General features: G+C 36.0%; 1 protein-coding gene across 7 annotated transcripts in view; it reads left to right on the top strand.

Moving 5' to 3' along the window:
- Positions 1-24,497, top strand: part of COL11A1 (collagen type XI alpha 1 chain) — a 204,941-nt gene that overhangs the window by 49,608 nt on the left and 130,836 nt on the right. For all 7 annotated transcript variants that reach the window (XM_082686179.1, XM_082686184.1, XM_082686181.1 and 4 more), the window contains one exon: positions 21,308-21,436. In XM_082686179.1, coding sequence (XP_082542305.1) covers positions 21,308-21,436 — 129 coding nt within the window. The remainder of the gene's footprint in view (positions 1-21,307; positions 21,437-24,497) is intronic.

Here is a 24,497-nt window from a genome sequence, read left to right as displayed (position 1 = left end):
AGTGGAGGAATTCAGATTTGTTTTTTAAAAAACGTGTGTATGTGTGTGTGTGTGTTAGTGAAGGAGTTAGGGTAGAATCAGGAGACCATGGTACGTTGGATAAAAACCCTGATACGTTGAATAAAAAAACCCTGATACATTGAAACATCAGTTCACATGAAAGATATTAGAGTAAAAATAAAGCTGTGACAGAAGAAACAGAAGGAAGGGCCTTGCTTCAGGATGTTAATATGAAGTAGAACTGACAGGACTTGGGGACCAATGGATTATGTGAAGTTAATTAAGGGAGAGAGGAGAAATACTTTAAGCCTTACATAGATAGTACATAGTTGGTGTTTCCTTCTGGCAAACATGAGCTATTTCGAGTCTTAACTAAGTTTAAAAGTCTTTAATTTTCTTTTTTGTGATTTATGAATTATGTACTTTAAATAAAGCTTTAAATTGGCTAAATGGCCATAGGATTATCCTACGGACAAAATAATCTTGTCTTACCATATTTCTACTTTTCTCAAGCATTAGAGTAAACAGCGTTAATGTAAGATTATTATTCACTTGAAGGAATATAAGAATATATAGACTATTAAATTATGTTTTAAGTAAATATTTTAGAAATGAGATCTTTTTAAGGCATGACCTAGTTTATTTCTGTTTAGAATATGACTTAGTGGGGCGCCTGGGTGGCTCAGTGGGTTAAGCCACTGCCTTCGGCTCAGGTCATGATCTCAGGGTCCTGGGATCAAGTCCCGCATTGGACCTCTCTGCTCAGCGGGGATCCTGCTTCCCTCTCTCTCTCTTTCTCTGGCTGCCTCTCTGTCTACTTGTGATTTCTCTCTGTCAAATTAATAAATAAAATCTTTAAAAAAAATAAAAAAAAATAGAATATGACTTAGTTCTTAAAAATGTGGCAAGGATACAGCAAGTGTCAATGAAGTATTATCTAGTACTATAACTATTAGTGTTACCTGTTCCTTGGATAATTACAAGAGCCTTTCAACTGATCTCTCTGCTTTTGTCCTGCCCATCTGTTAGCCTGTTTTCTAAACCTTAAACACAGGGGTACGTGGGTGGCTCAGTGGGTTAAGTGTCTGCCTTTGCCTGAGGTCATGATCCCAGAGTCCTAGGATCAAGCCATGCGTTGGGCTCCCTGCTTCTGCCTGCTACTCCCCCTGCTAGCTCTCTCTCTTTCTCTTTCTGACAGACAAATAAATAAAATTTAAAAAATAAACAAATCTTTTTTTTTTTTTTCCCTCTAACAGAGAGATGGAAATCACTAGTAGGCAGAACAGGAGGCAGAGAGAAAGGGGGAAGCAGGCTCCCTGCTGAGCAGAGACTCCCCCTGCATGCTGGGCTCCATCCCAGGACCTTGAGATCATGACCTGAGCCGAAGGCAGAGGCTTAACCCACTGAGCCATCCAGGCGCCCCTATCTTATACCCTCTAACAAGGTTTCTTACTAAAAGATAACTACCAATAGCTCTGTTCAAGATGAAATAATGAATAAAAATATAAAATTGTTAGGAAAAAAGATAACAGACTTTGCCTCCTGCTTCTTTGTTTGATATATTTGATCTATATCTCTTAAATTAATACACACTAGAAAGGACATTTATTTCATTCACTAAAAAATAGGAAGTTTCAGGTATTATTCTAGACCCTGTGGATATAGTGCAAAGCCCCTTCCTCTACCCATTTGGAGCTTATGTTCCAGAGAAGAGAAAATAAACTACAGTACATCAGAAAGTTATACCAAGCCCAGCCTCGGTGGGGGGAGGGGTGTCTCTGCTTAGCAGGGAACCTGCTTCCCCCTCTCTCTCTCTGCCTGTCTCTCTGCTTACTTGTGATCTCTCTTGCTCTGTCAAATAAATAAATAAATAATCTAAAAAAAAAAGGAAGAAAGCATAAGATAAATATGCACTTTCTATGTTTGTGTTTCATACAATTTTAGGCATTTTCTGCATTACTTGGTAATTAGCTAGTATATGCAAATAGTGGTTCATTCTAGTAACATTAGAACACTACTCATTTTCTTAAAAACTGATTTCTGAAGCTGTTGGGACACCAAGAAATGCAAAGTCCCATGTGGGTGGCAGTTCTGTCTGTGATTATGTGGTTTCCCTCATTCTTTCCTTTGAATCATAGCTCAGATGTGATTTCTGATCCATTTTTCAATTACACTAAAATTCTAAACATTTTGGCAGCTTTCCTTTTCCACACAAAATAGTTGAGAAAGAGTCATTAACTGTATGGCATGTTTGAAAAAAATACATGATGAGAGTTAATGCTTTGACAGACCAGAAGCCTAGTTTTTCAATTAATTTTTTCATAATGGTAGTTACTGCTTGAGAATTATATGCTATGTTTGAGAATTAATGTCAGTTTTGTTCCTGGATATACAATCAAAAACCTCTACAAAGACAGTTCATACCTCATAATAAAGCTCTAATATCAGATGTGAACAGAAATTTCAGGATTCAGGGTGTATCTTATGAAAACATTGCATAATTTTTAAAAATATTTATTTATTTGACAGACACAGAGAGAGAGGGAACATAAGCAAGAGGGGAGGAAGGGGGGAGGCAGAAGGGTAAGGAGGCTTCCCGCCACGCAGGGAGCCCGATGCGGGGCTTGATCCTAGGTCTCTGGGATCATGACCTGAGCTGAAGGCAGAGACAACGATTGAGCCACCCAGGCAGCCCAACATTGTATACTTTTGTTAAACTATTGCTTTTACAGTGGCACATGCTGGAAACTGCTTAGCTACATGCATTTGCTTTTTCTTCTATTATGTTTTTTTCCTGATGGACTTTACTTATAGAATAATGACTTTTAGTCTCCTGAAACTCAATTCTTTTTGGAATTTTTTATTGAAACAATTATAAAAGGACTCTCCAGCAGCATTTCTTAGATTTTATAGTGTTGATAGACACGTTGTATAGAAGTTTGCCATTCAAAGATGTGTTCTCCTTTAATTGTCTTCAAATCCTCTAATAATCATACCTTATATTTGTTAACATGTTACATTTTAAAAACTGTTTAAGTACATATTATTTTTTAAAGAATCTGTGGGAAATACAGCACAAGTAATAGTATTCTCAATTTACAGATGTTGAACTCAAGTCTGGTAATGATGAACAAATATCCCAGAGATGCATTTACTGAACAAATATTTATTGTGTATCCATGATGTCTAGGTTTATTCTAGGAGCTATGGAAATCCTAGAGTACAAAACAGACAAGTTCTTGCTCTCCCGAAGTTTATATTTAGTGGCTTTATTTTTCTTTAAAGATTTTATTTATTTATTTGACAGAGAGAGATCACAAGTAGGCAGAGAGACAGGCAGACAGAGAAGAGGAAGCAGGCTCGCTGCTGAGCAGAGGGCCCGATGCGGGGCTCTATCCCAGGACCCTGGGATCATGACCTGAGCCGAAGGCAGAGGTTCTAACCCACTGAGTCACCCAGGTGCTCCTATTGAGTGGCTTTAATTGAACAATATAGATTAGCTGATTAAGTGGAGGCGCCTAGACTATAAACTGTGCCTTTTGTCTTGATTGTTTTAAACCCTTAAACTGAGTACCTCCATAAAAAGAAGATGTCAGTTACTGTTTTAAGGCCTTTAAGTATATGGTTTTTCTCTAACTTCTCACATTCCCTGTAGTCCACACTGTGTTCCAGCAAATAACAGTCTCTATTGAGGGGATTACAGAGGTGCGAACGAGGAGGCTGGGGAAACTGGTGATGAGCATTATTTTCCTAGGGCTAAGCAGGCAATGGCAGAAACAGTGGTAAAGAGTTCATTGACAGCTGCGGCCATGCAGAAGGGTTTTCCAGAAATGGTAATAGTGATAAGGGGGCCAAACTGCTGTGATAAGCCTGGGAAGTATGAGGAAAATGACCTGACCTCCTTCTCTCCCTGATTTTCAAACTCTAAGTAGTAACTTCCATTGTCTGAATTGGAATCTGCGAGAGATAGTCTCATAATGTGGGCTCTAAGGGTCGGATTTTGGGGTCACACAGTAGGAGAGAGAAATATAACTAATTAGGATTTAGGGGACAACAAAGAATACCGAGCACTTCTTTTTTATTTTAATTTTTTTTTTCCCTTAAGATTTTTGTTTATTTGACAGAGAGAGAGAGGGAGAACACAAGCAGGAGCAAGAGAGGGAAGGGAAGCTCCCTGTTCATGTGGGATTCGGTCCCAGGACGCTAGGGTCATGATCAGAGCCCAAGGGAGATGCGTAACTGACTGAGCCACCCGGGCACCCAATACCAAGCACTTCTATATTTAAAAGAGAAACTGGATACTTTACCATAAATTGTGTCATTTATGCCAAGCCTTTCTGGATTGTTCCTTTAATTTTCCCCATATAGAAGTTGTCCCACTCTTCCTAACCCCTAGCTGCCCAATTTCTTTCTTCCTTATAAGTGGAATATGGTATGTGCTAAAGAAATATGTTTCTTATATGTTATGTTTTGTGTATTATTAATCTTCTTTATCAGGGTGTCAGCTATCTAGGAATGGGCTCTGAGTCTGTTTTCCCTTTTTATTCCTCTTCCTTCTATCCAGAGAGCTAACATGTTACTTTGCTTTAATATTTGCTGACTGAATGCATAGACGAATGATTAGTAAACAGCCAAGGAAAAAGATTCTCAAAGTTATCTGGCTGTTAAATTCCTGTATCAGTTACAATGAATGTGTAATTCATTATGTATATTGAATGTATATACATTATGAATATGTAATTCATAATTAATAATTTATCTCTGCTTATTAACAAAAATTATCACATATGCTAATATATAAAATTTGTCTTGGGAAAAAATGTAACTTACCCTAAGATTGCGAGGTACGCATTACCTCCTAAAATTAGGAATGTTGCATAGCAAGTTTGCTTTTGCACCCAAGAAAAATACAGTTCTTTGCGAGCATGACCCCTGTGTTTCACTGTTTAATAGACAGATGTACAGGTTGGCTATATCCTGTCATGAGCTAAGAAGTTTTCAGACTGAGATGGAAAAAAATCTTTTTTTTTTTTTCAAAATTAAAATAGAGTAAGAGGTATATTTATTGTTTTATATATTTATATGCATATTTAAAAAATCCTCTTAGCCTTATGTATCTTATAAAATGGCCAATTTTGACTTTATAAAACTTCAATTCACTAAAAGAAATGTATTATTCATTGTTACATGGTAGAGGAGTAGAACATAGTAAGGAAAAGGAAATATATATATTTTTAAGTTATATTATTTCTGGACAGTATCACTGTATATAGGATGAGAATAATGAATGCATAGAGATGCTACAGTCAGTGATTTCACTTCATCCACTGAGAGATATTTCTCTAGCAATAAGTAATAAAAGAAGGGGATGCTAAATTGGTATGTTAAAAAGTCAATTTCCAAATATCAGGCTTATTTGCTTATTTGCTTAGATATGTGCCAGTTCAACTATTAAACTCTTTATGGAATGATGAAAATAGTCTATCATGTTTTTTCATATTCAAAACTTGATACTTACTTTAAAAATAAGTCCAAAATTTACTGCCAAGTCAAAAGCTATGAAATAGAAAGTAAATGTCAAATTCTGCTGTTAACTTTGTGAGTCAGGCAGTGAAAATAGTACCTACATGCAAAGACCATATTTGACCTTTATGCTGACATGAGTTATAAGAACTTGTCCTTTAAGTCTGTATTAAAAAACAAGTTAAATATATTAAATAATGTCTGCTGTTTTTTTTATCCAGATGATTTTTTTCTAAAATTATTTTTAAAAATAAGTCTCAAGATGATTTCCATTTTATTTTAAAATTCCACTTTTAGATTTTTAAATATTACTTTCGATTATATTTTTAAGAAAATAGATCTTTGTATAAAGTATCAGATAAATTTATTTAGGGAGAGGAATTAAGTTCTGGTGATGCACATTTTAATGTTCATTTTTATTTTTTTATTTATTTTTTTAAAAATTTTATTTATTTATTTGACAGAGAGAGATTACAAGTAGGCAGAGAGGCAGGCAGAGAGAGAGGAGGAAGCAGGCTCCCTGCCGAGCAGAGAGCCCGATGCGAGACTCAATCCCAGGACCCTGAGATCATGACCTGAGCCGAAGGCAGCGGCTTAACCCACTGAGCCACCCAGGCGCCCTTAATGTTCATTTTTAAATGAAATTTTAAAATGAAAAATCCTGTTGTGATCTGAGAATCATCTCAGTATTTTTCGGACTTTTAATTTAAATTTTTACATGTGTTTTCTTAAATTGAGAAAAAACTAAATGTGTTATTTATTGTTGATTTGCATTAGTTTGACAAAATGAAATGCAAACTACAGAAGATGTAATTTTGATGTAAATACAAATACACATATATAATTCTGATGGGAATATGTTTTTCTGTTTTTTTTTCCATTGTTGACACGAAGATGGACTTGAATATAATTTCATTGATATGGAGTTAAGAGATAGAACCAGGAATTGTTTTTTATTGAAGTACAGTTACCATATAATATTATATTAGTTATAATATACCACATATTGTTTGGTATTTGTATACATTATGAAATCATTACTACAATAAGCCTAGTTACCATTTGTCACCATACATAGGATTTTTTACTGTATTCTTTGTGATATACATTATATCCCAATTTCTCTTTAATTTATAACTGGAAGATTATACCTCTTAAACCCCTTCTCCTATTTCATCAATTGCCTTTCACCCTCCACCCCTGGGCAAACATCATTTTGTTCTCTGTATCTGTAAGTCAGCTTCTGTTTTGTTGTGTTTGTTTATTTGATGTGCTTTTTATATTCCACATGCAAAGAAATCACAAGGTATTTGTGTTTCTCTGCCTGACTTGTTTCCCTTATCCTAGTACACTCTAGGTCTATCCATGTGGTTGCAAATGACAATATTTCATTCTTTTTTTATGGCTGAGTAATAATCTATCACACGTGCATGCACACACACACATATACACACAACACCATATGTTCTTTGTATATCTTAGCATTTTTATTTTCTTTGAATAAATACCCACAAGTGATATTGCACGATTATATGATAGTTTTAGTTTTAATTTTTTGAGGACCCTTCATGGCATTTTCCATAGTGGCTATGCCAATTTGCATTCCTACCACCAGTGCATGAGGGTTCTCTTTTCTCCATACCTTCATTAGCACTTGTTATTCCTTTTGTGTGTATATGTATGTGCGTGCGCGCAATACTTTTTAAGCCATTCTAGCTAGTATGAGGTAACATCCCACTATGGATTTGATTTGATTTCCCTAGTGATTAGTGATAATGAACATCTTTTCATGTGTCTTTGACCATCTGTGTATCTTCTTTGGAAAAAATGTCTATTTCTCTGCTCATTTTTAATCAGATTGTTTTTTTGTTCGTTGATATTTAATTGTTTAAGTTCTTTATATATTTTGGATGTTCATCCCTATCAGATACATCATTCGCAAAGATCTGCTTCTATTCAGTACCTTGCCTTTTTGTTTTGTTGTTTTCCTTCACAGTGCAAAAACTTCTGAGTTTGATGTGGTCTCATTTGTTTTTTTTTTTTTTTTCCTTTTGTTCTCCTTGCCTGAGGAGACAGAGACCCCCCTCCCACCGCCAAATATTGCCAAGCCCAGTGTCAGAGAGTTTACTGCTTCTGTTTTCTTCTAGTTTTGTGGTTTTAGGTCTTACATTTAAGTCTTTAATCCATTTGGAGTTCACTTTTGTACGCGGAGTAAGAAAGTGGCCCAGTTTCATTCTTCTGCATGTAGCTGTGTAGTTTTCCCAGCATCATGTTTTGAAGAGACTGTCTTTTCTTCATTGTATATTCTTGCCTTCTCTGTTGTAGGCTAATTAACCATAAAAGCATGGGTTTATTTCAGGGCTCTCTATTCTATTCTGTTAATCTATTCCATTTGGGGTCTTTGGTGATTCCATAATGCCACTGATACTTTTATAGGAATTCCGTCACATCTGTAGATTAAGTTTTTACCTTTCACTTAAGAATTAAAATGCATTTTGACATAGTCATATAAATGGATATTTAAATTCAGTATGAACTCTAGCATAATTTAATTCGATGAATTTGTTTTAAACTTCAGGTAAGTTTACTTAAAAATTTGCTCCCTTCAAATTCTTTCTTCATACTTGGAGTATACTTTTTTCTAAAAAAAAAAAACATTCTCACTTTATATTATCTCCAGCGGACTAAGGGATGTTTATACGTGATGATACTGGTAGGTATATGATAATCTATGATTATCCTGAGTTCTAGCTATTTGCCACATTAAATCAGCCAACATTTCTACAGCATCTACTTATAACCAGTTCCTGGACAAAATCGGATATTACCTTAGTTATAAATAAACAAAACTACTTTTTAAAAAGTTTTCTTTATTCTGTTATAATGACAATATTTACAGGGTATACCTGAAAACAAACTAGTTTTTTTTTGAGATTTTATTTATTTATTTGACAGACGGAGATCACAAGTAGGCAGAAAGGCAGGCAGAGAGAGGGGAGGAAGGAGCCTCCCCGCTGAGCAGAGAGTACAATGCGGGGCTGGATCCCAGGACCCTGGAATCATGACCTGAGCCAAAGGCAGAGGCTTTAACCCACGGGGCTACCCAGGCAACCCTGAAAACAAACTAGTATTAATTCAGTCTGTATTAGTATTCTAGGGCTGCCATAACAAAATATCACAGACTGACTGTCTTAAACAACAGAACCTTATTTTTTTTTTCACAGTTCTGGATGCTAAAACTCTGTGATCAAAATGTTAGCAGGTTTGATTTTGATTTCTTCTGAGACCTCTCTCTGTATGTTGTAGGTGACCCGCTTCTCCTTCTGTCTTCATGTAGTCTTTTTTTGGTTGTGTCTGTGTCCTAATCTCCTTACAAAGGGATGGTTGTATTGAATTAGGACCCACCATAATGACTTCATTTTACCTTAATTATCTCTCTATAGGTTCTGTCTCCAAATAAGTTTACACAATGAGGTTAAGACTTAAAAAAAAAGTATATAAATCTGGGTTGGTTGAGGGGCACACAGTTGAGCCCGAAACACTAAGTCTGGGCAAGTTCATTTTATCTTTGATTAGCAATGAGAAAATGCATATAGATTGCTATAAGAAAGAGAAGTATGTACTGTTTGATAAAGGGAAATTTTCCCTGATTCTTACTGATTCCTGTAGCTCGCTTTGGCTTCAGTGATAAACCTTACAATCTGCAAGTAGAGGGACACAATTCAAAAGTAAATGAAGACAATTTTCTTGGAAGAAAAACTGAACTTATTCTGGAAACCATTATTAATTACCATTCCATTTTGTAGACCTAAGAGGCTCATCCCCAAATATTTCCTTTTATTTATTATGTCTCTTAACTGAGTAAATGATTTTTTTGCCGTCCTGCTGCTGCTCACTCCAGAAACTAAAGAATTGCTTTCCATTCCTCTCTAATGCACTTTTCTTCATTTTTCCTGCCATTTTCAACCCACTCCATTATTAGCGCCCAGTCTCTGAACCCTGCAGTTATTTTTCCCTAATATGTCAGCTCTATGTCTCTTTTGTTCATTTGTGCTTTGGCTTAGTTTAATTTCTCAGCACTTAACTACGTGGATTCCTAACTGATTCCCATGCTTCCAAACTGGCTGCATCCAAATCATCCTTCCCTATGTTGTCAATGATTTTTTTTAAAGATTTTATTTATTTATTTGACAGAGAGAGATCACAAGTAGGCAGAGAGGCAGGCAGAGAGAGAGGAGGAAGCAGGCTCCCTGCTGAGCAGAGAGTCTGATGCGGGGCTCGATCCCAGGACCCTGAGATCATGACCTGAGCCAAAGGCAGCGGCTTAACCCACTGAGCCACCCAGGCGCCCCTGTTGTCAATGATTTAATTAAAATACAGCATTGATCATTTGTTCCATTGTTCAAAATCCTTGAATGAGACTCCATAACTTCTAGAATTGAGTTCACATAACAAGGTTTTGTTTGTTTGTTTGTTTAATTGTTCCTCCCATCGCCTCTTTTCCACTCTCAACTCTCACTACTCATTATCATCACATAGGGCCTTCCTTTCAACTACGGGGCACTGTGGTTACTTCTCTGGCTTCCTCATCCTGTTTCACACCTCCAAAACTTTGGTTAAGATGCTTTTTCTATTTAGTGCTATTTCCCTCTGCATCTTCTTCATCAAACTAACTCATGTTTGCTCATAACATATCATTAAGGTTTTTCCAAGAAGCATTTCATAAAAACATTCATTCCCATTGAAATATCTACCTGTTGTAAAATTAACGGGGACAAGAATGTGTTATGGGAAATTTGCAGTTTAGATAACTTTATAGAACACAATTGCAGCTGTGTCATTTACTTTAGTATTAAGTGAAAAGAAATTTTTAATTCTACAATTTATGAAATTCAGTGAGGGACATCATCTATAGATACTTAGGTCTATTTTTTCAGATATTATCAAAAGTAAATTATTCTCAGGACACTAGGGTGGCTCAGTGGGTTAAGCCTCTGCCTTCGGCTCAGGTCATGATCTCGGGGTTCTGGGGTCGAGCCTCACATCGGGGTCTCTGCTCAGGGGGGAGCCTTCTTCCCCCTCTCTCTCTGCTTGCCTCTCCACCTACTTGTGATCTGTCAAATAATAAATAAAATCTTTTTTAAAAAAGTAAATTATTCTCTTAGAATGTAAGTAACATCCAAGTTTTTTTTTTTTTTTAAGATTTTATTTATTTATTTGACAGAGAGAGATCACAAGTAGGCAGAGAGGCAGGCAGAGAGAGAGAGAGGAGGAGGAAGCAGGCTCCCTGCTGAGCAGAGAGCCCAATGCGGGACTCGATCCCAGGACCCTGAGATCATGACCTGAGCTGAAGGCAGTGGCTTAACCCACTGAGCCACCCAGGCACCCCAACATCCAAGTTTTAATATGAAAAGTTTGAGTCATCCAAGATTACAAGTGGAATTAAAAGCTTCATGGTGGGGAGCCTGGGTGTCTCAGTTGGTTAGGTCATGAAACCAGGGTCCTGGGGTCAAGACCCTTTCAGGCTCCCTGCTCAGCAAGGAGTCTGCTTCTCCCTCTCCCTCTGTGCACTCTCTCTCTCACAAATAAATAAATAAATTTTCAGAAAAATAAAAAAATAAACACTATACAGACACACACACACACACACACACATATATATATACAGATACTCGTTGTTAGACTGACATTCAAGAGAGACTATGTATAGATAAACTGGTTAAAAATGTACTCTTTATTTGAACAGTGATAGTTGAACATAGATCCAGCCTCTGCATTTGCTGTTTTGGTTATATATGAGTTTCCTTGCCATTCTTGTGATTTGATTTTATTCCAAGCATATAATCCATTCTCAGGTCACACTGAATTGAACATGACAGCTGATCAGAGCACAGTTTCCATTGCGCATTCCAGGAATCAGCTGCTGTGATGTTCAGTTCAGTGGATACTTAGGCTGGGAACTGACCAACTAAACACTGGTTGACTTCACATAGGATGAGGAGTTGAATTTGGAAATTCAGACACTTAACAGTGGCATATTGACATTTGACCTTGAAACATTAGTCCAATCTCTTATATCACATTTTTTTAAATCAAACTGATTTTATACATGGGAAAAAGCTAAATGTGTCTTAAATATGTATGTTATAGAGCACGATGTAGTTTATTCATTGCATCAAAATTTGAAATAGCTAGGCTTTATAAACACACACACACACATAAAAAAAACAAAACGCAAAAACAAAAGAGAAAAACCGAACAAAAATTATTAGCATATGTGCATTATATTATAGTTGTCAAAGGAAAATATGCTATTACTTATTAATTGGTCCTGATAAAACTGTGGCAGTATTGTTTTCACTGCATGTGATGTTTAGAAGAACCTCATCTTTATAGATGGGTACCTTTTGGTTTTTTTACATTTGCTTTGCTTTTCACCTTAGTCTCATCCTGTCTATATGCAAATACTACTGTGACACAGCTGTAGATAGCAAGGTAATTGCATCAACTCCAAGTCTGGCTTTGTAGGTCATCAGAGGAGGAGGATGTCTTTTTCATGGTTCGTGTGGTGCAGATGCCAATATTACTTGGTAACTTCACACTTTTCCAGCTGTGGAACTTTTTGTGACTATTGAATCTAAATATTTACAGTTTATTCATCTTGTCAGGGTGCTTCTGTTTATCTGCAGACTGTCTCACGGCATGTCCTATGATTAACATAAAACACCGTAAAACACCTTCTGGGGAATATTATACTGTAGCTTTTTAACTGAATTTTTCAGTTTCTTTCCAGTAATGTAATTTATGGCTAAATATTAAATACCTGAAATAGGAATTTATAGTGAAAGATTGGCAGGATTCCATTTAATGAGTCAAGTAAGGACTTAGAAAACCAGAATTCTTTTAAAAAATATACTATTTTAAAAATACCATATGCTTATAAGATAGGCAACATTTTTTTTTTCTGTTTTAGCAACAGCTTCACTTGATTCATTGTATTTCATATAATTAAATATGAATTCTGGAGTTCTGGAGAGGATCTTAGATATGATCACTACATGTATTCATTTTACAAAAGATGAATGAGGGGACTTGCATAATTCCACATAGTTAATGGCAAAGTTGGGAGAAAATTTAAGAGTCAGGATTTCTACTTGAAACCCTCAGTGATGGCAGCACTAAAGATGTTCTCAGTGATGCCTCATTATTATCTTTTTTTTAAAAAATTCTTTAATTTTTTATAAACATATATTTTTATCCCCAGGGGTACAGGTCTGTGAATCACCAGGTTTACACACTTCACAGCACTCACCAAAGCACATACCCTCCCCAATGTCCATAATCCCACCCCCTTCTCCCAGACCCCCTCCCCCCAGCAACCCTCAGGTTGTTTTGTGAGATTAAGAGTCACTTATGGTTTGTCTTCTTCCCAATCCCATCTTGTTTCATTTATTCTTCTACCCACTTAAGCCCCCATGTTGCATCACCACTTCCTCATATCAAGGAGATCATATGATAGTTGTCTTTCTCCGCTTGACTTATTTCACTAAGCATGATATGCTTTAGTTCCATCCATGTTGTTGCAAATGGCAAGATTTCATTTCTTTTGATGGCTGCATAGTATTCCATTGTGTATATATACCACATCTTCTTGATCCATTCATCTGTTGATGGACATCTAGGTTCTTTCCATAGTTTGGCTATTGTGGACATTGCTGCTATAAACATTCGGGTGCACGTGCCCCTTTGGATCACTACGTTTGTATCTTTAGTGCAATTGCTGGGTCATAGGGCAGTTCTATTTTCAAAATTTTGAGGAACCTCCATGCTGTTTTCCAGAGTGGCTGCACCAGCTTGCATTCCCACCAACAGTGTAGGAGGGTTCCCCTTTCTCCGCATCCTCGCCAGCATCTGTCATTTCCTGACTTGTTGATTTTAGCCATTCTGACTGGTGTGAGGTGATATCTCATTGTGGTTTTGATTTGTATTTCCCTGATGCCGAGTGATATGGAGCACTTTTTCATGTGTCTGTTGGCCATCTGGATGTCTTCTTTGCAGAAATGTCTGTTCATGTCCTCTGCCCATTTCTTGATTGGATTATTTGTTCTTTGGGTGTTGAGTTTGCTAAGTTCTTTATAGATTCTGGACACTAGTCCTTTATCTGATATGTCGTTTGCAAATATCTTCTCCCATTCTGTCAGTTGTCTTTTGATTTTGTTAACTGTTTCCTTTGCTATGCAAAAGCTTTTGATCTTGATGAAATCCAATAGTTCATTTTTGCCCTTGCTTCCCTTGCCTTTTTGGCGTTGTTCCTAGGAAGATGTTGCTGCGGCTGATGTGGAAGAGGTTGATGCCTGTGTTCTCCTCAAGGATTTTGATGGATTCCTTTCGCACATTGAGGTCCTTCATCCATTTTGAGTCTATTTTTGTGTGTGGTGTAAGGAAATGGTCCAATTTCATTTTTCTGCATGTGACTGTCCAGTTTTCCCAGCACCATTTATTGAAGAGGCTGTCTTTTTTCCATTGGACATTCTTTCCTGCTTTGTCAAAGATTAGTTGACTGTAGATTTGAGGGTCTATTTCTGGGCTCTCTATTCTGTTCCATTGATCTATGTGTCTGTTTTTGTGCCAGTACCATGCTGTCTTGATGATAACAGCTTTGTAATAGAGCTTGAAGTCCGGAATTGTGATGCCACCAACGCTGACTTTTTTTTTCAATATCCCTTTGGCTATTCGAGGTCTTTTCTGGTTCCATATAAATTTTAGAATTATTTGTTCCATTTCTTTGAAAAAGATGGATGGTACTTTGATAGGAATTGCATTAAATGTGTAGATTGCTTTAGGTAGCATAGACATTTTCACAATATTTATTCTTCCAATCCAGGAGCATGAAACATTTTTCCATTTCTTTGTGTCTTCCTCAATTTCTTTCATGAGTACTTTATAGTTTTCTGAGTATAGATTCTGTGCCTCCTTGGTTAGGTTTATTCCTAGGTATCTTATGGTTTTGGGTGCAATTGTAAATGGGATTGACTCCTTAATTTCTCTTTCTTCTGTCTTGCTGTTGGTGTAGAGAAATGCAACTAATTTCTGTGCATTGATTTTATATCCTGACACTTTACTGAATTCCTGTACAGGTTCTAGCAGTTTTGGAGTGGAGTCTTTTGGGTTTTCCACATATAGTATCATATCATCTGCAAAGAGCGATAATTTGACTTCTTCTTTGCCGATTTGGATGCCTTTAATTTCCTTTTGTTGTCTGATTGCTGAGGCTAGGACCTCTAGTACTATGTTGAATAGCAGTGGTGATAAAGGACAACCCTGTCGTGTTCCTGACCTTAGCGGAAAAGCTCTCAGTTTTTCTCCATTGAGAATGATATTTGCGGTGGGTTTTTCATAGATGGCTTTGATGATATTGAGGTATGTGCCCTCTATCCCTACACTTTGAAGAGTTTTGATCAGGAAGGGATGCTGTACTTTGTCAAATGCTTTTTCAGCATCTATTGAGAGTATCATATGGTTCTTGTTCTTTCTTTTATTGATGTGTTGTATCACACTGACTGATTTGCGGATGTTGAACCAAACTTGCAGCCCTGGAATAAATCCCACTTGGTCGTGGTGAATAATCCTTTTAATGTACTGTTGAATCCTATTGGCTAGTATTTTGTTGAGTATTTTCGCATCTGTGTTCATCAAGGATATTGGTCTATAGCTCTCTTTTTTGATGGAATCCTTGTCTGGTTCTGGGATCAAGGTGATGCTGGCCTCATAAAATGAGTTTGGAAGTTTTCCTTCCATTTCCATTTTTTGGAACAGTTTCAGGAGAATAGGAATTAGTTCTTCTTTAAATGTTTGGTAGAATTCCCCCGGGAAGCCGTCTGGCCCTGGGCTTTTGTTTGTTTGGAGATTTTTAATGACTGTATCAATCTCCTTACTGGTTATGGGTCTGTTCAGGCTTTCTATTTCTTCCTGGTTCAGTTGTGGTAGTTTATGTGTTTCTAGGAATGCATCCATTTCTTCCAGATTGTCAAATTTGTTGGCGTAGAGTTGCTCATAGTATGTTCTTATAATAGTTTGTATTTCTTTGGTGTTAGTTGTGATCTTTCCTCTATCATTCATGATTTTATTTATTTGGGTCCTTTCTCTTTTCTTTTTGATAAGTCGGGCCAGGGGTTTATCAATTTTATTAATTCTTTCAAAGAACCAGCTCCTAGTTTCGTTGATTTGTTCTATTGTTTTTTAGGTTTCTATTTCATTTATTTCTGCTCTGATCTTTATGATTTCTCTTCTCCTGCTGGGCTTAGGGTTTCTTTCTTGTTCTTTCTCCAGCTCCTTTAGGTGTAGGGTTAGGTTGTGTACCTGAGACCTTTCTTGTTTCTTGAGAAAGGCTTGTACCGCTATATATTTTCTCTCAGGACTGCCTTTGTTGTGTCCCACAGATTTTGAACCGTTGTATTTTCATTATCATTTGTTTCCATGATTTTTTTCAATTCTTCTTTAATTTCCCGGTTGACCCATTCATTCTTTAGAAGGATGCTGTTTAGTCTCCATGTATTTGGGTTCTTTTCAAACTTCCTTTTGTGGTTGATTCTAGCTTTAGAGCATTGTGGTCTGAAAATATGCAGGGAATGATCCCAATCTTTTGATACCAGTAGAGTCCTGATTTAGGACCGAGGATGTGATCTATTCTGGAGAATGTTCCCTGTGCACTAGAGAAGAATGTGTATTCTGTTGCTTTGGGATGAAATGTTCTGAATATATCTGTGATGTCCATCTGGTCCAGTGTGTCGTTTAAGGCCTTTATTTCCTTGCTGATCTTTTGCTTGGATGATCTGTCCATTTCAGTGAGGGGAGTGTTAAAGTCCCCTACTATTATTGTATTATTGTTGATGTGTTTCTTTGATTTTGTTATTAATTGGTTTATATAGTTGGCTGCTCCCACGTTGGGGGCATAGATATTTAAAATTGTTAAATCTTGTTGGACAGACCCTTTCAGTATGATATAGTGTCCTTCCTCATCTCTTATTATAGTCTTTGGCTTAAAATCTAATTCATCTGATATAAGGATTGCTACTCCTGCTTTCTTTTGATGTCCATTAGCATGGTAAATTCTTTTCCACCCCATCACTTTAAATCTGGAGGTGTCTTCGGGCTTAAAATGAGTTTCTTGGAGGCAACATATAGATGGGTTTTGTTTTTTTATCCATTCTGATACCCTGTGTCTTTTGACAGGGGCATTTAGCCCATTAACATTCAGGGTAACTGTTGAGAGATATGTATTTAGTGCCATTGTATTGCCTGTAAGGTGACTGTTACTGTATATGGTCTCTGTTCCTTTCTGATCTACCACTTGTAGGCTCTCTCTTTGCTTAGAGGACCCCTTTCAAAATTTCCTGTAGAGCTGGTTTGGTGTTTGCAAATTCTTTCAGTTTTTCTTTGTCCTGGAAGGTTTTAATCTCTCCTTCTATTTTCAATGATAGCCCAGCTGGATATAGTATTCTTGACTGCATGTTTTTCTCATTTAGTGCTTTGAAAATATCATGCCAGCTCTTTCTGGCCTGCCAGGTATCTGTGGATAAGTCAGCTGCCAATCTAATATTTTTACCATTGTATGTTACAGACTTCTTTTCCCGGGCTGCTTTCAGGATTTTCTCTTTGTCACTGAGACTTGTAAATTTTAATATTAGGTGACGGGGTGTGGGCCTATTCTTATTGATTTTGAGAAGCGTTCTCTGAACCTCCTGAATTTTGATGCTCATTCCTTTTGGCATATTGGGGAAATTCTCCCCAATAATTTTCTCCAGTATACCTTCTGCTCCCCTCTCTCTTTCTTCTTCTTCTGGAATCCCAATTATTCTAATGTTGTTTCGTCTTCTGGTGTCACTTATCTCTCGAATTCTCCCCTCGTGGTCCAGTAGCTGTTTGTCCCTCTTTTGCTCAGCTTCTTTATTCTCTGTCATTTGGTCTTCTATATCACTAATTTCTTTCTTCTGCCTCATTTATCCTAGCAGTGAGAACCTCCATTTTTGATTGCACCTCATTAATAGCTTTTTTGATTTCAACTTGGTTAGATTTTAGTTCTTTTATTTCTCCAGAAAGGGCTTTTATATCTCTCGAGAGGGTTTCTCTAATGTCTTCCATTCCTTTTTTGAGCCCGGCTAGAACCTCGAGAATTGTCATTCTGAACTCTAGATCTGACATATTACCAATATCTGTATTGATTAGGTCCCTAGCCGTCAGTACTGCCTCTTGTTCTTTTTTTTGTGTTGAATTTTTCCGTCTTGTCATTTTGTCCAGATAAGAGTATATGAAGGAGCAAGTAAAATACTAAAAGGGTGGCAACAACCCCAGGAAAATATGCTTTAACCAAATTAGAAGAGATCTCAAATCGTGAGGGGGGAGAAAGGGGATAGAAAGAGGTTTTAAAAGGAAGAAAAAAAAAAAAAGAAAAGAAAAGAATTAAAAAAAAGAAAACAAATAAGAAAAATATAACAAAGAAAAAATATATATATTGGATAAACTAGTTAAAAAACATTAAAAAAGAAAAAGGTAAAAGTTAAAAAAAAAAATTACCAGAAGGTGAGAAAGAAAACAAAAAATGAAAAAGAAAAAAATTAAATTAACTGCAAGACTAAAAAAAATCACAAGGAAAAAGCCATGAGTTCCGTGCTTTGCTTTCTCCTCCTCTGGAATTCTGCTGTTCTCCTTGGTATTGAAACTGCACTCCTTGGTAGGTGAACTTGGTCTTGGCTGGATTTCTTGTTGATCTTCTGGGGGAGGGGCCTGGTGTAGTGATTCTCAAGTGTCTTTGCCCAGCCTGATAAGGGGCCGGGGTAAGTTATCCGCTGGGGTTTGCTTTCAGGAGCTTTTGTTCCCTGAGCGCTTTCTGTAGAGTTCCGGAGGACGGGAATACAAATGGCGGCCTCCTGGTCTCCGGCCCGGAGGAGCCGAGAGCCCAGGGCCGCACTCCTCAGTGCGCCCTCAGAGAACAGCGTCCAGTTACTCCCGTCTGCCTGACCTCCGGCCGCGCTCCGAGCTCACCGAGCCTGCGACTGGTTCAAGGTAACACCGAGCTGTGAGCTTACTGTCGGCTCTGTCTCTGTAGCCGGCTTTCCCGTTCCAATACCCGCAAGCTCTGCGACACTCAGACACCCCCGATCCTTCTGTGACCCTGCGGGACCTGGGGCCACGCTGACCCCGGGTGGGCTTCGCCCCGGTTTAGCCTCTGGAGTGATGTCCCTCAGCGGAACAGACTTTTAAAAGTCCTGATTTTGTGCGCCGTTGCTCCCCCCCCCCCCCCCCCCCGTGTCTATCTTCCCATCGCTTTGGATTGACTTCTCCGCCGGTCCTACCTTTCAGAAAGTGGTTGTTTTTCTGTTTCCAGAATTGCTGTTCTTCTTCTCTTCGATCTGCCGATGGATTTTTGGTGTTTGCAATCTTTAGATAAGCTATCTAGCTGATCTCCGGCTAGCTGAAGTAGTCTCAGCCTGCTACTTCTCCGCCATCTTTACTCCTCCCTCGCCTCATTATTATCTTAACAACGGAATGAAAAACTGTGTATTCAGATTTCTGTTTGTTACTTATTATTATCAATTTATATAACTATATAATTATTTGTATATAATTCAGTTGTGGCTACTCAGTGTTCTGAATTGATCAGCTAATATTTGAGAGATGCTATCAATAAATTTTAAGAACTTATATTAGTTAAATATGTGAGCATATTTAAAATCAATGGGCATAATGAAATATTAGAGACTTTCCTATCTATTTACAAAAAAGAATTCTGAAAAAAAAATCTCAGAAACAATCTAATTTGATTGATTAATTATATTGACTCATGACATGGAAATAAATAATTTTCAAATTGGAACACTAAAATAGTATGACTATTTTATTTTGTTATTTATTATGACTATTTATTTTGTTATTTATTTTGTTACTTGGGTGTTACTTGACCATATTAAAGACTGTTCTTTTATTTCCAAATTTTTACTTAAATTCTAGTTAAACATAGAGTGTAATATTGGTTTCAGGAGTAGAATTTAGTGATTCATCACTTATCTATAACATCCAGTGCTTGACACAATGACCCTCCTTAATATCTATCACCCATAGAGACCACCCCAGGCCATCTCCTTCCATCAACCCTCAGTTTGTTCTCAATAGTTCAGAGTCTCTTATGGTTTATTAAAGCACTGTTTGAATGAATGATCGAATGAAATGACTAGATGAAATGATGAAATTCTCTCCTGGGATTCTTTGTAAGAGACTTTTAAAATTTAATGTCTATATTTTCTATATTTTCATTAGGCTATACTTTGATTCTTATTATGTCACTCCTGTTAACAACATGCCAAAAAGCTGGAATAACTTTGAAATTATTCAAAATGGAATCAGGAGTTCTATGGATCAGACTTATGTGCTCAAAATTACAAGGACTTTAATTATCAAGTCAAATGACTATTGACTCAAAAATTCTTCTGGGCCTGAGTATATTTATGAATTGATATAGCCGTGACCCATGGCTTTATATGAAACTAGTTACATGTTGAATTATACCCTGTGGAAATAGTCAGATTGCTTCAGGAGCAGAATATTACAGTTTTTCTCTTGCTTACACAGTTTTCAGAACCAGTTTCCAGAATCTCCTGCAATTAAACTCTTTAGATAATCCTGTTACTAATTATTTGTAATTTTTTAAATTAAAATTATGCAGAATTCAAAATAAGAGAGTTTTAATGTATGCTTAGATGCTCCATTACTTAGTAAAAATATCTCAAATTTCTGGCTTTTTATTCATAATTTGAATTTTTCTGGTCTCTGCATTTCTTACCCATCTTTGTAAATAAGAATTCCTTTTGATACCAACTCCTTTATGAGAACACAATAGTAGGATCTATATTTTCTTTTAAAAATTCTCATATAAATTTGTCTAATAATAATAATTCCCTTTGATTTGGTTGAACTGTGTAGTTTATGTTGAAAATATATTACTATCTTTATATATCTAGAGGTTTTAAATTTTATTTACTGTTTCATCAGCTTATTACTTATATTTTCTTTGTCTTATTTTATGCAGTGTAAGCTGTGAATGCAGTAAAATCAAGTTTTAACAAATGGATGCATATAGTAAAGATTGTCTAAACCACAGAATAATAGAATAACAGCTTAATATTAACAGCTCAGCTTATTACTTATATTTTCTTTGTCTTATTTTATGCAGTGTAAGCTGTGAATGCAGTAAAATCAAGTTTTAACAAATGGATGCATATAGTAAAGATTGTCTAAACCACAGAATAATAGAATAACAGCTTAATATTAACAGCTGATTTGTAAGACAGGTGTGAGTTTTTCTTTAATTTTATCAGACTATTTTTTATTTAAGTTTTTTGTTTTAATTCCAGTGTAGCTAGCACTCAGTGTTACATTAGTGTCATGTGTGCAGTATGGTGTTTCCACAATTCCATTACTCTGTGCTCATCATGACAAGTTCGCTTTTCAATCCCCATCCCCTGTTTTACCCATACTGCTCTCACCTCTCCTCTGGTAACTATCGGTTTATTATTTATAGTTAAGAGTCTGTTTCTTGCTTTCTTTGTCTGTCTTTCTCTTTTTCCCTTGCTTCTTTGTTTTGTCCTGTAAGACTATTTTTAACATTGAATGTAAGTGATAATTCTTCAGGTATTCAACAATAAACTACACATTATTTCCTAGAGTAAATCTTGCTCTGATCTATGTATATCCGAATATGCTCACTACATCCATGTTTATTTCTTGACAGGGGGACATCCAGCAGCTGTTGATCATAGGTGACCCCAAAGCTGCTTATGACTACTGTGAGCATTATAGTCCAGACTGTGACTCTTCAGTGCCCAAGGCTGCTCAGGCTCAGGAACCGCAGATTGATGAGGTGAGGACCGTAACATCAGGGCACGTTTTCTCATTTTAATGGTATAGACTTACTCCTGTAGTTTTGAGGCTTATCACTATTATTCAATTTTGATTAAAGTATACTTTGCATTTAATAGTGTTTTACCATTTCTAGAAGAGTGATTTAAATATTTTGGGTGTTTTTCCTTTCAAGTACTCTGTTACTTAAACTTCTGATAAATAGAGATACCTCACTTGTATGTGTGTATATGAGCATATTTTATTTGGGGGGAGGTGAGAAAAAGATACTTATCTAAAAGCTATATTTCTGCTACATAAATATCTAAAAGCTGTATATCTGCCCTTGGAAGTTAAATAATTGACACAGCCTCCAGATAAGGGTGACATATCCTTCGGTGCACTTGCCTTTGGCAATTCAGGTAGATGAGAAAGTGACACTAGAGCTACCTTAAAGTTTCAGGCTGTGTTGAGTATTTAGAGAGATTTTTTTTTTTCTGTTTCTTATTGGGCATGGCTACACTGATATGTATGTTTTCTTTGTCTTCCACAAAATTTGACATAAAGAGTAATAAAATGAAAAGCAGTATGATCTAAATGCAGTAACTAAAACTATTCATGTACTTTGATTCTTATTATGTCACTTAATTTGAAATTCAAATGTGAAACCCTTCTTCCAGGCCATTTTTGCAAGAGAATTTACCATAATGAAATTTAACCCTATTCTCTTTCAGACCAAAAAGTAAGTTTGCATAACCATAACAATTTTGGCAGAATTGAATATTCCCCAAAACAAAAAATACAGTACAATGTACCCTTATCCAGATTTTTGGTAAAATCCTTTGATGTGGATCTTCTGGAAATTAAAAAAACAAGCAAACTGGAAGGAATTTAGTCTTTAGTTGGCAGCAAAACAATTTTTTTAGATTCTTTTTTCTCAAGGTGAAGAGTGTTAAATTTTAAGAGAGGGGGTTGGAAGTTTGAAAACATCAAGGCTGCCTTAATGTCTGAAAATAGCTCAAATAGCATTCTTACTTGCTAAAGGTATTATTTGTTTCCATCTTTTGAGCTTGACTACTTAGAAGAGGTTAGGATCTTTTTTATTTTAATGTATTACTGTTTTTGCATGTGAGTTCCATTAGAATTTTGCCATCTAAGTGCTTGAGATAGATTTGTTGACATCATTTTTCTTTTTAAAGTACGATAGTGAATTCTGTTGCACTGATCTTTTCCATAACTTAATATTAATGTTCTTTTTAAAACAGGATAAAGTCTTAAGAAGCTGACAGAAAAGCAAATATGAGAGAGAAAAAAGAAATTGCTTGGGTAGTTGATTTTTTCACAGTTTTCCTGTGCCTCAGTCTTTTTATACCCTCAAGATTTATTTAAACAGGTTTTTTTTTTTTTTTTTTTTTTTTTTTTTTTTTGTGAATTCCAAGAGGATAGCTAAATACCATCAGGTTTAGGGCTTTTATACCTTAGAGATTATGTGATTATTCAGTATTAAAATTTATAATATTTATACATGGTATACATGTTTGAGATTGCTGAGATTTATTTTGCTCCTGTTTTAAGAAAGATAAGTTTTGTTCTTTTTAGCAACAGATATGGCTCTGATTTTTGGAAGAATGAAGGTATGCTTTCTTAAAATGTCACCTTGAGGTATTTTATTATATATTTTAATGCTATTGTGTCAGTTAAACTGAGTTATTTTAAAGCAAAATAGTTTTTATACATTTTTATCTAGATAAAAAAGTAAAATTTAAAAGTAAATTTGCCCTTTTCTACGTTAGTTGTTGATAATCTATATTTAAGAAGTCCAACATGTTTTTACTAGGAGAGTTTGAGAAGAAAAACAATGTATTGCTATAACACAAACTGTGTGGAAATCCAGTTGGGTGATGCTCTAATAAATATAGCATTTCTTACCAGTTTCTATATTGAATGTGTTACAATGAAATGTGTCTCTCCTCTCTACTCATGCACTATAAATAATGCTAGGCTACTCACATATCAAACCTGAAAGCATTCCATCATTGCATGTCTTTTTACATATATTCATCTCATTGATCACAGCCAGTTCTCTCTGTTTTCAAGGCAGTACAAAATTCCATAATGAGTATAGATGGTCATCTCCAAAAATAGGTTATAAAGCTTCATGTACAGTAACGCCAAGTATACTCAATACCACCATGAAGGGGATGTTATTTAGATAAAGAAATAAGAGCAGGGATGCCTGGGTAGCTCAGTTGTGAGGGTCTAACTCATGATTTTGGCTCAGGTTGTGATCTCAGGGTTATGAGATCAAGCTCTTCCTCGTTTCCATGGTCAGTGGGGAGTCTGTTTGAGATCTCTCCCTCTCCCTTTACCCCTCCCCCACCTCTCTAAAATAAATAAATAAATAAATCTTAAAAAAAAAAAAAAAGAGAGAGGTAAGAATAGAAGTGGTGATCTTCACTGACTCCTGAAAGACTCTAAGAAAAAGATGTGCTTTAGTGTCTAGGGAAGTGAGGATATTATTTCTTCCAGTATACCATAATCACAACTAGTCTGGTTGGTCATTATTTGGTAAGATTTTAAAAAGAGGAGAAACTTACGGAGATTAGATGTTTCCTCTTACAAGAAAAACAACAACAACAACAAAAAATGACATAGGTTGGTATATATTGATATATTTCTGAATACCATGCTTCATGTAAGATGCATTAAACTATGCATTTGAAAAATCAGCCCTTTGTGTCTTGTTTATTGTCTTATGTTTTTAAAACTCATTATAGATGCACCTGATTTTGAAAAGTCTGCCTTAATTTAAAACTCTACAACATAGACTATCAAATCTTTTCTTTTTTATGTTTTACTTGAAGTTGGCAGCTGGTAGCTGTATAAATCTAATATTTCTTATTCCAACATGATTGACCATAACTACAAAAAATTATTCATTATACAATATTTAGTCAGAATTTATGTCTTTTTAATATGTATCTAAATTCAATATTTAATCATTCTATTTATTTAATGATTTTTAAAAAATTTTTTATTTATTTGACAGAGAGAATCACAAGTAGGCAGAGAGACAGGCAGAG

The sequence above is a fragment of the Mustela nivalis genome (assembly GCF_964662115.1).
Source record: "Mustela nivalis genome assembly, chromosome: 10".
Lineage (NCBI taxonomy): Eukaryota > Metazoa > Chordata > Mammalia > Carnivora > Mustelidae > Mustela > Mustela nivalis.
This window is presented reverse-complemented; position numbering and strand designations above follow the sequence as displayed.